The sequence below is a fragment of the Oncorhynchus masou genome, chromosome 31, assembly GCF_036934945.1.
Source record: "Oncorhynchus masou masou isolate Uvic2021 chromosome 31, UVic_Omas_1.1, whole genome shotgun sequence".
Lineage (NCBI taxonomy): Eukaryota > Metazoa > Chordata > Actinopteri > Salmoniformes > Salmonidae > Oncorhynchus > Oncorhynchus masou.
Genome location: NC_088242.1, coordinates 78,089,636 through 78,103,655, shown reverse-complemented (window position 1 = coordinate 78,103,655; position 14,020 = coordinate 78,089,636). Strand labels below are relative to the sequence as shown.

The 14,020-nt window shown below is 40.0% G+C and overlaps 1 protein-coding gene across 4 annotated transcripts in view; it reads left to right on the top strand.

Annotated features, from left to right (window-relative positions):
- Positions 1-13,805, top strand: part of LOC135524478 (VPS9 domain-containing protein 1-like) — a 32,925-nt gene extending 19,120 nt beyond the window's left edge. Inside the window, exons 14-17 of one of the 4 annotated variants that reach the window (XM_064952046.1) lie at positions 5,042-5,146; positions 6,726-6,812; positions 7,172-7,288; positions 10,840-13,805. In XM_064952046.1, coding sequence (XP_064808118.1) covers positions 5,042-5,146; positions 6,726-6,812; positions 7,172-7,283 — 304 coding nt within the window. In that variant the 3' untranslated portion in view covers positions 7,284-7,288; positions 10,840-13,805. The other 3 variants (XM_064952044.1, XM_064952045.1, XM_064952047.1) reach the window with 3 other exon arrangements.
- Positions 13,806-14,020: the final 215 nt, after the last annotated feature.

The following is a 14,020-nucleotide window of genomic DNA, read 5'->3' as shown; positions in this document are numbered from 1 at the left end:
AGAGTTTGCGTCTCTGACATGGGTAGGCAGACCGTTCCATACAAATGGAGCTCTATAGGAGAAAGCCCTGCCTCCAGCTGTTTGCTTTAGAAATTCTAGGGACAATTAGGAGGCCTGCGTCTTGTGACCGTAGCGTATGTGTAGGTATGTACGGCAGGACCAAATCAGAGAGATGGGTAGGAGCAAGCCCATGTAATGCTTTGTAGGTTAGCAGTAAAACCTTGAAATCAGCCCTTGCTTTGACAGGAAGCCAGTGTAGAGAGGCTAGCACTGGAGTTATATGATCAATTTTTTTGGTTCTAGTCAGGATTCTAGCAGCCGTATTTAGCACTAACTGAAGTTTTAGTGCTTTAGCCGGAAAGAGAGCATTGTAGTAGTCTAACCTAGAAGTGACAAAAGCATGGATTCATTTTTCTGCATTATTTTTGGACAAAGTTTCTGACTACATTTTCTTCATATCATGTTTCTTTAGATCTGTGTAAAATAATGGATTTATTAGACTTTAAAATGTAGGTTTCCAAAGGTCTGCGTCAGTGGCTTGTAGGAAGCCAGGAGATGCTAAATGTGTTTGTTAATTGACGGTCAATTACCGTGAGACGGACACTTATTTGCTTGACAGTCACCGGCTGATTTAAATTTTGTGACCGCCAGAACCCTACTTGTCACTTAAATCATGCTGGATTGATTGCTTTCGTTGTACTCCTGTGACTTTTTCATACTCTTGCTTGTGCCTGTCGCTTTTTCACGTTGTTACGACTGTGGAAATATTAGTAATGACCTGTCAAACCCCCGATAATAGCTGAAGTGGGCTCAATGGAATACACTATCTTTACCGTTCTGCATCGTCTCGACAGTTACATCACAAAAACATAAGAAATAACTCTTTTGTTGGGTGTAAATTTGTGGAATTTAAAAAGTTATAATTTAATACAGTGGAATTTTTTTACAAATTAGATGCACTAAAATGAATAACTTCTGAAAATGAACACTGATTAGAGATATTATGTCTGATCTTGCGAACAATGTAATGTGTGTAATGTAGAGCCAAGCGTGTTTATTTTAAACCGAGGCTATCCTGCTATTGATACACTTGATACAATTATGCAACAGAACATAACAGTAATTGAGGCAGTCTGGATGACACAGGTGAGAGTGTATGTAGGCCTAGACATAGCAAGTGTTTAGTGGTTGCAGCCCTGTGCCACCCCTTTGTTAAGCTATTCATATACACTGAGTAAACACAACTTTAACACCTGCTCTTTCCATGACTGACAAGGTAAATGCTATGATCCCTTATTGATGTCACTTGTTAAATCCGATTCAATTAGTGTAGATGAAGAGATGTGTTAAATAAAGATTTTTAAGCCTTCAGACAACTGAGACATGGATTGTGTATGTATGCCATTCAGAGGGTGAATGGGCAAGACAAAATATTGAAGTGCCTTTGAACGGGCTTTGATCGTAGGTGCCAAGCGCACCGGTTTGTGTCCAGAACTGCAAAGCTGCTGGGTTTTTCGCTCTAAAACAGTGTCCTGTGTGTATCAAGAATGATCCACCACCCAAAGGACATCCAGCCAACTTGACACAACTGTGGGAAGCATTGGAGTCAACATGGGCCTAGCATCCCTGTGGAGTGCTTTCGATGCTTTGTAGTCCATGCCCTGACAAATTGAGACTGTTCTGAGGACAAAAGGGGGTGCGACTCAATATTAGGAAGGTGTTCCTAATGTTTTGTACACTTGGTGAATGAGTGCATTCTAAGAAAACAAGAGAAATTTGGCAAATTGAATACCTAAATTCCCGCATCCCAGAACTGTTTTTGTCCGTGCCAGTAAAATGTTTTACATGCTATAATTCAGTAAATATCTGATGGATTTTAACAAATGTAAAAGTTAAATATTTTCATCCATTGTCCAAATTGCATTTATTAGAATACTTTTTCAAACCTTTTAATCGTTTTGATGACCATTGTTAGTTAAAGGCCTAGTGCTGCCTAGTACTGCATCATATGGTATAAAAGCTGATGAAACTACTACTGTAAAAGTGTAAAAACATTTGATCAGTGTTGCACTAAATCACCAAAAGTGGACACCCCTTCAAATTAGTGGATTCTGCTATTTCAGCCACACCTGTTGCTGACGTGTATAAAATCGAGCACACACAGAGACAAACATTTGCTTTACTGAGTGCTCAGTGACTTTCAAAGTGGCAATTGTCAACTGTTTTCACCTGTCAAATGTGAACACTTCTAGGAGCAACAACGGCTTAGCCGCAAATTGTTACACAAGCTCACAGAATGGGACCGCCGAGTGCTGAAGCATGAAGTGCATAAAAATTGTCTGTCCTCAGTTGCAACATTCACTCCAGAGTTCCAAACTGCCTCTGGAAGCAACGTCAGCACAGGAACTGTTCGTCAGGAGATTCATGAAATGAGTTTCCATGGCCGAGCAACCGCACACAAGCCTAAGATCACCATGCGCAATGCCATGCGTCTGCTGGAGTGGTGTAAAGCTCGCCACCATTGGATTCTGGAGCAGTGGAAGAGCGTTCACTGGATTGCTGAATCACGCTTCACCATCTGGCAGTCCAATGGACGAATCTGGGTTTGGCGGATGCCAGGAGAACGCTACCTGCCCGGATGCATAGTGCCAACTAAAGTTTGGAGGAGGAGTAATGGTCTGTGGCTTTTTTTTCGTAGTTTGGGATAGGCCCCTTAGTTCCAGTGAAGGGTAATCAAAATGCTACAGCATACAATAACATTCTGTAGCTGACTCTGTGCTTCCAACTTTATGGCAACAGTTTGGGGAAAGCCCTTTCCTGTTTCAGCATGACAATGTCCACGTGCACAAAGCCAGGTCCATACAGAAATGGATTGATGTGGAAGAACTTGACTGACCTGCACAGAGCCCTGACCTCCACACCATCGTACACCTTTAGGATAAATTGGAACACCGACTGTGAGCCAGGCCTAATCGCCCAACATCAGTGTCCGACCTCACTAATACTCTTGAGGCTGAATGGAAGCAAGTCTGCAGCAGTTCCAACATCTAGTGGAACGCCTTTCCAAAAGAGTGGAGGCTGTTATAGCAGTGAAGAGGGAACCAACTCCATTTTACTGCCCATGATTTTGCAATGAGATGTTTGACGAGCACTTGTCCACATACTTTTGATCATGTAGTGTATTTCCTGATAGTTGCTGGTTGAAATCTACACAGGACCTTTTAACAATAGGTTTGCATCGGTGGGAGATTTGGCTTTCCATGGTGACCTTATCTTGTGGTAAGTTGGTTAACAGAGTTCCAAACCTCTCAGACAATAATGGTTAGTTTTCAGTTTTCTCCTTGCCACTCAGACCACTCCCAAACAGTCCAGGAAAATTATTGCTTGAGAAATGTTTTGCTAACAGCAATTTATCTTTTTAAAAATATGGAAATCTATTACAGTAAGGTAAAGCTACCCAGAAATTATTTTGATATTGATGATAATAAAGGTTGTATTGGGCCTTTAACATGATTTGAATTAACATTCTACATTACCATGGAAATTCTTCCATCACAAGACCAGGTAGTCATTGTGAGTTTACCAGACAAATTGCCAGGGTTAGGGGTTCGAAGCCCCTTCTATTCATTTTATTTCTATGGCAGCACATGCAGTCAGGAGAGGGGAAAATGTGAGTTACAATAAATATAATAATTTTTTACATTTTTGAATGGTTATTAGGGAGACTGGTCATTTGGCTGACCAATTACGGACACGGCCCTAAATGCATGCTCTATATTTGTCTCCTTGTATTGGAGTGTGCAGAGCAGTCAGACTTTGGATGTGGTTTGCTGGATACCACTTCTTAGCTCTGGCGGATGTAGCTTATTTTTGGGAGCACCATAATATAGTGGCTGCTGGTTATGCAATGGAATATGAGTTCAGAAACTTCCCTTTTCGGTCTTACACTAGATACGATTTGTATTTGGGTCTAGTCAATATATTTTAGTGTGAGTGATTTGTTTTTGGACATGGCAATGGCGTACTGCCATTTCTATTATTGCTTCATCAGTGTGTTTCTTTAAATACTATGGGTAAACTCTTAAAGTGAAAGGCTTCTTCTATTCTGAGGAGTCTGTTTGATAACTGCAGAAGAAATGTTAATGCAATAAATATGATCATTATTCTCACAACTTGTGTTCACAAGAAAGTATGAATGAATATGTATGCGTGTTTGACTTTGCACATTAACCCACTATCTGTTTTCCCTGTCACCGAGCTAGGCAAATCTGCTTTTAGTTTTAATGCACCGTATTGCTCTACCAAAATTCAAAATACATTTCATGTTCTGGTGCTGTTAAGGAAATTTAAAGTGTTGTTTTGGGTGCTTATTTGTGGAGGAATGCAACTGGTTTTCTGGGTGATTAGTGATGTTTTATTTGTTTCCCATGACTGTATTTGTATTTTAAAGTGGCAAAATGTAACTTTTGGGGCAACCTGGCCAAATAGAAATGTGAGTCATAGATCTATTATACTTGAAAGTAAGTCTAAGAAGCGGTATATCGATTCTATGTACAAGATTTCTATGCTTCCCGTTAAGTTTTGTTTTTGCATATTTTACTTTCAGTTTTGTATGGCAGGTGAAACAACTATTTTTGGTTATGGAAAATGTATTTCACGGCGTTAAGATTGTACAGTGACACTACTTCACTTTGTATTTTTAAATATCTCCTTTTCCCCCTTGACTTGTTAAATCAGAACTTTCAGATCAACAACCCTGTAATGGCTTTTCAATTATGTCAACATCGTCTATGACTGGTTGCATTATGATGCTCCAAGTTTGACCCTGAATTTGATATTTATGTTAACACTGGAATTTATAGACTCATTTCAAGTTTATAGTTATGTTTGTATTGACAGGTAATGAGGGTGTGATTTTTGTGTTGTGATTGAGTGTACACACTTTATTATAGCACAACTATTTAAAAAATATTTGATTTGGTTTTTAACTAATTTCTTGCCTTTCTGTTAAACTAACCCCCTTCCTCTGTTTCTTTGTCAGTGGGGCAGATGACTTGTTGCCCATCCTCTCCTATGTGGCTCTGCACTGTGAGCTGCCTCAGTTGGTGTCAGAGTGTGCTGCCCTGGAGGAGTTCATTCATGAAGGGTAGGTCTCCAACTCACACAGACTTAAATCCCAGCTCACCTCACAGAAAACACGTCCCCTAATTCCATTCCACCTGTGACATGCTACTTTCCCCTTCTGGAGACCGTCTCCCCCTCTGGCTCAGTCTCAGTTTCCATGCGCGTCAGCTCAGACCACACCCGAGAGTCTATTTATCTCAATACAAACAGCCTTTAACAGGCTGGTTAGATTGGCAGTAATGAAGACATGTGGGGATATTCTCATTTGGTTTTCCTTCTCTACAAAAAGACAAATTAAAAGCTTACTTGATGTTCATGCAGCTCAGTGGTTTGGAAGCAGAAGAGTGAAGGCAAGGTGGGGCTCACTGTAGACCAAGGCCCTACAGAGGTGGGCCCTACATGTAGGAATTCTTGCTGTGATTTGCAAAATGACTAGTCAAAAAAGTAAATGAGAAGAGGTGATGATATTTACATGCTTATTATTGATAAAAAAGCATCAAGACCCTCCCTACCCCCATCATAGAAGCATAGTGATAGACATCTTTCCATTGCTCTTTCTCTCTGACACACACACACACACACAAGCCCTGGCTTGAGTTGCTCTCATGTCTTAGTCTCGTTAGCTTAAGGTCACCCAGAGTTGACGAGGCTCTGGCCTTGCACCGCTCCCTTAAGGAAAACCTCCACCCTGCTTACTGTCTTGCCTTGTCACCCTCCACATCTGTTCTTCCCTCTCCCTTTTATATCCAAAAGGGCCAGGATTTTTTTTTTTTTTAATAAAATGAAAATTAAACTCTTGCTTCACTGGACCATTTCCTATTGTTTAGTCACGGTATGGTTGGATATGAGAAGGGAAGTTGATGCTTGAAACAATCTTTATGAGAATGTAGTGTTTTTTGTTGTTGTGTGTTTTGGACTAAATAAAATGAATAAAATATGAGGTTGGTATTCATCACTTAATTTGCTGTGACGATTACCAAGATGTGGTTAGGCAGATTTGTATTTTTATTGATTTCTGTAAATTGTACAACAGTGGTCACCAACTGATCTTCAAGGAATTCCTACTTGATCAACAAACATTTGTTGTGATTCAAAGCCCTGCTCGCCGGGTTCACATTCTGAAGGGACATACTGCCTATGTGGTGGACCAGGACAGCTGTGACTAAATCAAGTGTGCCTACTGTGCTGGCCAATTGGAAAGCTGAAATCACCGTTCCTGTATTGGCAGTGTACCACGACCTACAGCAAAATGTTATACTAGCCTACATGAGATTTCATGACGTTTAAAACCATGGCCAGAAACTCAGAATACAGCAAAGAGCATAGCTCAGGAAGTAGGGGTTTTGAGGTGGTTTTTTTGGGGGGGCTAAAGTAGTGTGCTGGTTCTCTGGTCATTAGAACAATATTAATTTGTGCATGAGGCAGAAATAATGCGAAGCGACAAGAGTTTCATCATTAGGTGGAAGACTGTCCCCTCTCTCTGGTCAGGGGTGTATTTATTCCACCAATACTGTTCTGAAAGTTACATTTGTCCAATAGTAAATCTTGTTTTAGTTGAAAACTAAACTTTTTGCAACTTTTTGGCGGAATGAATACTCTAGTCTCACTGGAGGAAAGGAGAGCGCAGGGACAGTGAGGCGGACCCTCTGTTGCTTTCTCCCTCTGCTGACACTGACCATCAGATGCAGGTACCACCAGTCCAGTAAAATAAAAAAGCAAATTATTTCAATTTATGCTCTGCCTCGCAAGTAATACAACCACTGATCTATTTTGTTATCAAAGCTAGTGTTTCTTTTTATTATTAAAAAATATATATTTATTTTATTTTTTATTTATTGTCAAAGAACTATATTGGCAGGCCAAGCATGGTATGTTTTAGGTTAATGTTGCATAGGCTTATATTTGTAAAGTTATGTTAAAAAAATAATATTCTGAGCAGTAGATCTCTGCCTGCTTTTTGACTGTGACAGTGATCTTGGCTCGGAAAAGGTTGGTGACCACTGTTCTACAACGATGGTGCCGAGTTCTAACTGTTCTTCTGTCTAAGGTATCTGATTGGAGAGGAGGGCTACTGCTTGACCTCCATGCAAAGTGCTCTGCAATATGTGGAGTCATTGCACACAGGAGGATTTCAGCTACACAACACTAAATTTACCTGATACAGGTAATGTACATCCAACATGGTTAAACATTTCACTGAGTGCAAATGAGGTCTTTCTCAAATGCATCCCGTTTAGAGGCAACTCTTCAATCTTAATTAGTTTAATTTAAATAATTTGTCTTACCTGTAACAATGATAAAATGAAGTGAAATGTTAAGTGCACAGTGCTATGATACCATTGTGAAAGTGCCCAAACTAGAAGTTATTGAACTGATTGGGGTTGGAGGGTTTGCAGTTGGATGAATCAAATAATATAGTTGGCCCTTGAGCAATGTTTCCAGAGCGGGAGAATTTACACAGGGATTAACTATATGTGACATCATCAAACAGTCCCACCTAAACTCCCTGTGACATAATTAATCCATGCTAACTAAACATTTGATTTAAAAGTGTGCTCTGTCTGAGAGCTGTCAGTTATGCAAGGCTGTTCAGTTATGAGGCCTCCTCTGTTCCACATTTCAGCTGGAATAACAGATTCGGTTTAAACGTCAGTCCGACCACCTCCCGATTCATGCATCCAAAATTGGAACAGTCCATCGTCGCCATGGATTGTCATGATTTGTGGTTTCTCTGTTTCCTTTGTCATTGAGTGGCAAATCAATGTTTTACTGAATTTAATCTTATTTTATTGGAATTTGGGTATTTAGTTCATCTCCTATTGATCTGAAATGATTCTGTATAACCACACACATGGGTTCGGTACTACACTTCAACATAACATGGTGGTGCAGGCTAGTGCTGCAGTCCGATTCTCTAACCTTCTCTCAAGTGTGCACTCGTTCAACCCTCATGGATATCAAGGATTGATGTAAAAGGGAAACTCCCTAACTCATGCTTATGCTCATCCAATGTTTTTAACTCCATGAGGAGGTGTGAACAAGTGTACACTTTGGTTAGAGGAGTAAAGGATCGGAATGCAACCTAGGAGCAAGTGAATAGCATCTTTTCTACACCAAAGAACAGTTCTTTGATTGGAAGAGTGTCCTTTAAATGTGGTAGCGAGACACATTGTAGCTCTCACTAGTCTATAGCAGGTGTACTGAAATAATATTATAATATAGAAATATTATTAATATAAATAATATTATTTTACACAAACTTCCTAGGTGGCAGAGGTCTGGATGGATATTGTAATTTACCTTGCAATCCATTCGACCCCAAACTGTTCACTCCTTGTTGGCAGAGAGAGAAATGTGCAGTTTTAGAGCTAATTTCCTGCAATTCTACAGATTTTACATGTCTGTTTGTTCATATGATACCAGGAGTTGAATCCCAACTGAATATTTTTAAGTCTGGACGCACAGTCTGTATTGAACCCGTTCTGGGTCCAGATCCGGCCTGCAGACTACCTTTTAGTATGGCTGGTGTATAGGGTGTTGTGTACCAATGAATTGAGCGCTTGTTGTTTGCTATTTCAGGCTGCTGCTTTGAAATGGAAGCCAGTATTCCCTGTGTTGCAGTGCTCTGAAGTGGCAGTGCCTGTTAGCTGCAGACTGGACTACGGTTCAACTTAATTCAGTCTTCTGAGCAAGAAATGACTTTGGCTGTCAAATTAATGTTCTTATTTAATTTATGCAACAATGGTTCTGATGGGTTGGACCTAGTTTCCAAGTTCTGTTTCTGTTCACCCAGGTGATTTGACAAAGCCTGCTTGTTACCTGGACTCACTGCAATGTGGAATTTCTTTGCTTATGACTGCCATTGAGGGGCATTTAGGTCAAGTGCTTGAAGCTTTGTCATCCGTCAACCTGAAGTCTGCAAAATATTTTAATGCTATTGTCCAATATTGCTCAGTTTTATTGCTTTCGTTTAGGAACTGACCCTGTCATTTTATTAAATGAATGTCTGAAAGATGACTATGTACTACCATAGAGCAACATGTCTCTCTTTTGAAACAAAAAAAAGCATGAATTGATCAATTATTGTGGAGCTGCTTACAGAATATTAATAGAATAATTTATTTTAGATGTCAGGATTCCAGTTAAATTTTAATGCTTGCATTCAGGTTATGTTTTATGGTAATGCACGCATGTTGCTAAAGAACTAGGTTGGTGTGAGTGATTTGAAACTATGTATTGTGTTTCGTGAGAATGTGTGTTCATGCAAGAATTTGTAGGGACAATGTCTCAAAAATTGCATGCAAAATTGAGATATGGGCCCCCCAACAAAACATTTTGGGACCATGATTAGAACTAATTTAGTGTCAAATTAGTTTTTAATTAATCTAAATATTTAAGTATTTTGTGCATTTGGGTGGATGGAGTTCTAGGGGGATTCTCACAGGGTTATGGTTAATCGCTCGTTTGGCAATATTTTTTTAATTCAATTCTGACTTCACTTCTGAAAGTCTCATCAGTTAAACTAATTCCCTGTAATAGTGTGGATGCCAGCATGCACTTGCAGATAAGGTATTAATTGTTTTGCTACTGTGGTTGGACATTTTAACCACAATGTTTTATACTTACAGAATATATCATGAACTGGTGTCAGTACAGTATTAGGTTGAGGTTTATAGTGGGATAGGGATGGATTTAAGGGAGAGTTTTAGTGTTTAGAGTAGATGCTGAGAGTTGACCAGTCACTCAAAGCACTGCCTGATCTTCAATGGTTGCGTTCCAGGCTGACTACTTTGCAGATGCATTGCACAATGCCAAGATGGGTGTTTTAATATATTCGCTAACCACATCGTATGATATTGCAATCTGATGCCAAACTGCACATTTTGACAAAGCATGCAACCATTTGTTGATGTAATGCAACGCCTTTGACATAGTCGGCCTGTCTCTCACAGCTATATGAAAATGCAGAGCACTGACAACTCTTAATACCTGGTTTATTGACTAAATTTATCATTTTTATTCATACTGTTTTATGCTGTTTTCTATTTAATTCTTTTTATTTGGTTTGTTAAAGAAATGAATGGGTCCAAAAGATGGAAAAATGTTTTTGACATCCTAAAATAATTGTACTACCTGTCAGCATTGTCTTTTGAAACCATCTTTGAAAATTGTAACACCAAAAATGTGCTAATATGTACTGTGTATATTTGTGAGAAGTATATAAATAATAATATAATGGACATAATGGGATGTAAGGAATGCTGTTGTATTTCACACAGTATGTGAACCACTACATTGACTCAACTAATTATGACCTGTATTTTTTTTGTTTTTTTGCTCTTGAAGCCTTATGAACATGTATGTTGGTTAGACTCAGATTCAATATGCTATTTTATTGGCGATTTTCCCCCCCCATAGACATTCATCTGTGTGGAGGGTCTTAGTCTGGGTGGTTATGAATATCTGTGTGTGTGTGTGTGTGTGTGTGTGTGTGTGTGTTGTCCTGGAGGTTTATAACAATAAAGAAGTTGAGGAAAAGTGTCCCTCTGAGAATTTGTTAATTATCATTCAAACGCTCTTCTGCTGAAGATATGCCCACTCCAAAAATGTGAAAACATTCAGACAAATTCTTATATAGCCCTGCTGCATGCCCCTCCCCACTGCACTCATTTGACTGACACGAGAATCTAATGCATTGTTTTGCTGTTTCTTTAGGATGAAGATTTGTTTAGAACAGACATAGAGAGCGGTTGGGGCAGTGTTGACCTGATGGGTCTGTGTGCTGGAGGCCTGGCAGGGAGGAGGGGAGATAGACACTGACGGTCATATGGCTGGATTGTTCAGAGTGCTTCCGGACCAGAGGAGAAAACATGCCAATGCGAATCAGGAGGAGTCCAGACAACCGCAGAGGACTAACTTTAATGCATAACTCGCACTCATTGTGTGTCCCCTTGAATCCCTTCAAGTCCACTTACCTTGTCACACACATGCAAGCTGAAATCTCAGTCAGAGCTCGGATCCTATCAGGACCCATTATGCCGTAACAGACTACTCAGTCCCAGCCTCCTTGGCATGATACACTGCTCCATTCCCAGACAGATCCGCGCAACCCCTCTTCCACCTCCCCTCATAACAGCCTATTACACGTACACACTCCGTGTGGTGCTGACATCCATTATGCAGTCTATAAAGCAAGAACACCCGAGTGGGCTCCCAAATGGCACAATCAAGGGTCTGGAATCAAACCGGACCCTGGTTTGATTCCAGGCTGTATCACAACTGGCTGTGATTGGGAGTCCCATAGGGCAGGCCACAATTGGCCCAGTGTCGTCTGGGTTTGGCTGGGGTAGGTCGTCATTGTAAAAAACAATTTGTTCTTTAACTGACTTGCCTAGTTAAATTTAAAAAAATAAAACCTCTTTCCATGACATGGACTGACCAGGTGAATCTACAGTACACAGTTTTGTTGTAACCCTTGACAAACACACCTCATTCAACTAATTTAGGGCTTGATGATTAGTTGAAGTTGAATCAGGTGTGCTTCTCCAGGGTTAGGATTCAAATGTGTAATGTTAGTGTTACTGGAGGACCAGGGTAGGGAAACATTGGCGTAAGGTACAGGAGGAGCTAGAGGTGAAGCAGCGGAATGTCTACCTCGGGTGGCCAGACCTGGGTTCAAATACTATTTCAATTTCTTTTCAATAGATTTCTAAACAAGTATTCAGATAACCTTTATTTGAAAAAAAACAAGTAGTTGAATATTGGAATGTATTTGTAAATACACTGTGCTGGGTGCGTTTTTGAGCGGATTACTTTTGCCTTTCAAAGTTTGTTGCATTATGGGGCTAAAAATTGTTTGACTTGTGCCTACATGTTGACTGCAAACATCAACTGATCAAAGGTCATGAAATTGTGACTGCAGGTTTATGCAGTTGATCAATATGAGCAGCTATCGCCTGCATGGTTGACGATTGTCAGCTAATCATTTGGGTGTTTTTGTTTGACCCACAACAAATGTGACCAACGACATGAAAGAAACAGGAACCAACTCCGTATACAGTGGATATGTACAAATGAATGTGATATTTGAGTCCCCCTCTCTCACCAATTGATTGTACAATGTACAAACATATTTTCAGGTTGTGAGTGCTTGATATGGAGGTTGGAGACATGTTTATTTCGACGTTGTTTATAAAAGATGTTCTTTATAATGTCAACACTGCCATGTTGCACTGAACTTTGCTGTTGGAAAACCACAGTGTCTGACTTTCGGTTGTCACTGATGCACCTCCCCCTACTTAACTCCTCAACCTTTGTCAACAGTCGGCTGCTTTAGCCTTACCACTCAAACAAGCCCACTGACTCAAATACACTCCCATGCATTAAACCCAGGTATTTACTTTCATATACAATTTGTTTGACTACTTGGTTTTTACAAATAACCATTCAAAAACTCAAATAAAAGTACTTGTTTTTTGCTATGTATTTGAAAATACTCAGAAAAAATATTTAATAAACAAGTATTAAAATACACATGCACTGTATTTGAACCCAGGTCTACTGGTGGCCTGTTATATCAGCCTATAACCCTGTGTGGGGTACAGTGTCCTGGCTCTATAGAGTGTGATCTATACCAGAGGATGCAGCAATAGGAAGCTCTAGGTTGAGATAGTTGGGCTGAACTTGACAACAGCTGTTAGGTGGGTTCATCCTCACATTAGGACCATGCCAGGTGGCCTGGAAAGTATGAATGACAGCTACCAGGTGCATTTGTCACCCCATTGCCTGCTGACATCAACTGTTCATGTCAACATTGGGAACTAATCATCTGATAAGATGTGTGTGTGTGACGCCATGCCTTGACGATGCTGGCATGAGATCAAACTGTCCTCTCCATCTCTCCCTGACCTCAGAGCTGGCCACAAAGTTGATTAAAGTCTGTGGCGTGTGTAAGCCTCCATTAAGGTCTCCAAAAACACCAAATAACAATATTATTTTAATAGATACAGCATTAAACAGACAAATCCCTCTGCTCTCTCATCACACCACTCTGAGTTGTTTCCCTGTCTGTCATATGTGGACCAGACCACACACACACCCACCCACATTATTGTAACTAAGGTTCATTGTAACAAAGAAACACTAATACTTGCAGGTGCTTCAGTGATAAGAGCACATGTTCAAAATGTTATTTTCAGAGTTTCCCAGAATGTATCAAGTATATCTGTTGCCTGCCAGTCTGTCTCTCAGCCTGACTGTATGTTGTGGTGTCTTTTGGCCTGTGAATGTGAGATGTTTTTTTTTTAATTGACAACTTAAGCTTTGGTAAGCACTTGCTACACTCACACGGAAAGGGGAGCATGATACTGCCAAGGTCTCATATTTGTTTTTCCATCTGTTTTAATCCCTTATCTGATTCACATGTTTTAAAGGGGGATCGGTCAGTCCAATGTTTTATGAAAACCAGAAAAGAAATTTGATGCCCACTTCTTCACTGTTCTACCTTGCTTGATACCATGACTTCAGTCTGTCCTCAGTGATCTGTTGTGTCTTCAGGTATAAGTCCAGCCCAGGCAATAATATCTTAAACTTAACTAGTGCAATTCATCATTTGCATTTCAATTGTTTACAGTATATATTGAATTACTTTAATGATATATAAAGACAGCTGTATTTGTCTGCTCTGGTTCCTTTTATTTAATGCAGAACTACACCATTGTCTACAACAGCTTCAGGGCCTCTTAGTGATATGTCAAATGAGGTCAGGTGCCATACAACCTGCATAGTGCTCTTTGAGGCGGGAGACCCTGTGTGACCCACTGAACGCTTAAAATACTCATGTTACATTGCTCTAATTTTGTAATACATTTAAAAAAAATCCCTTCTCACTCAACTT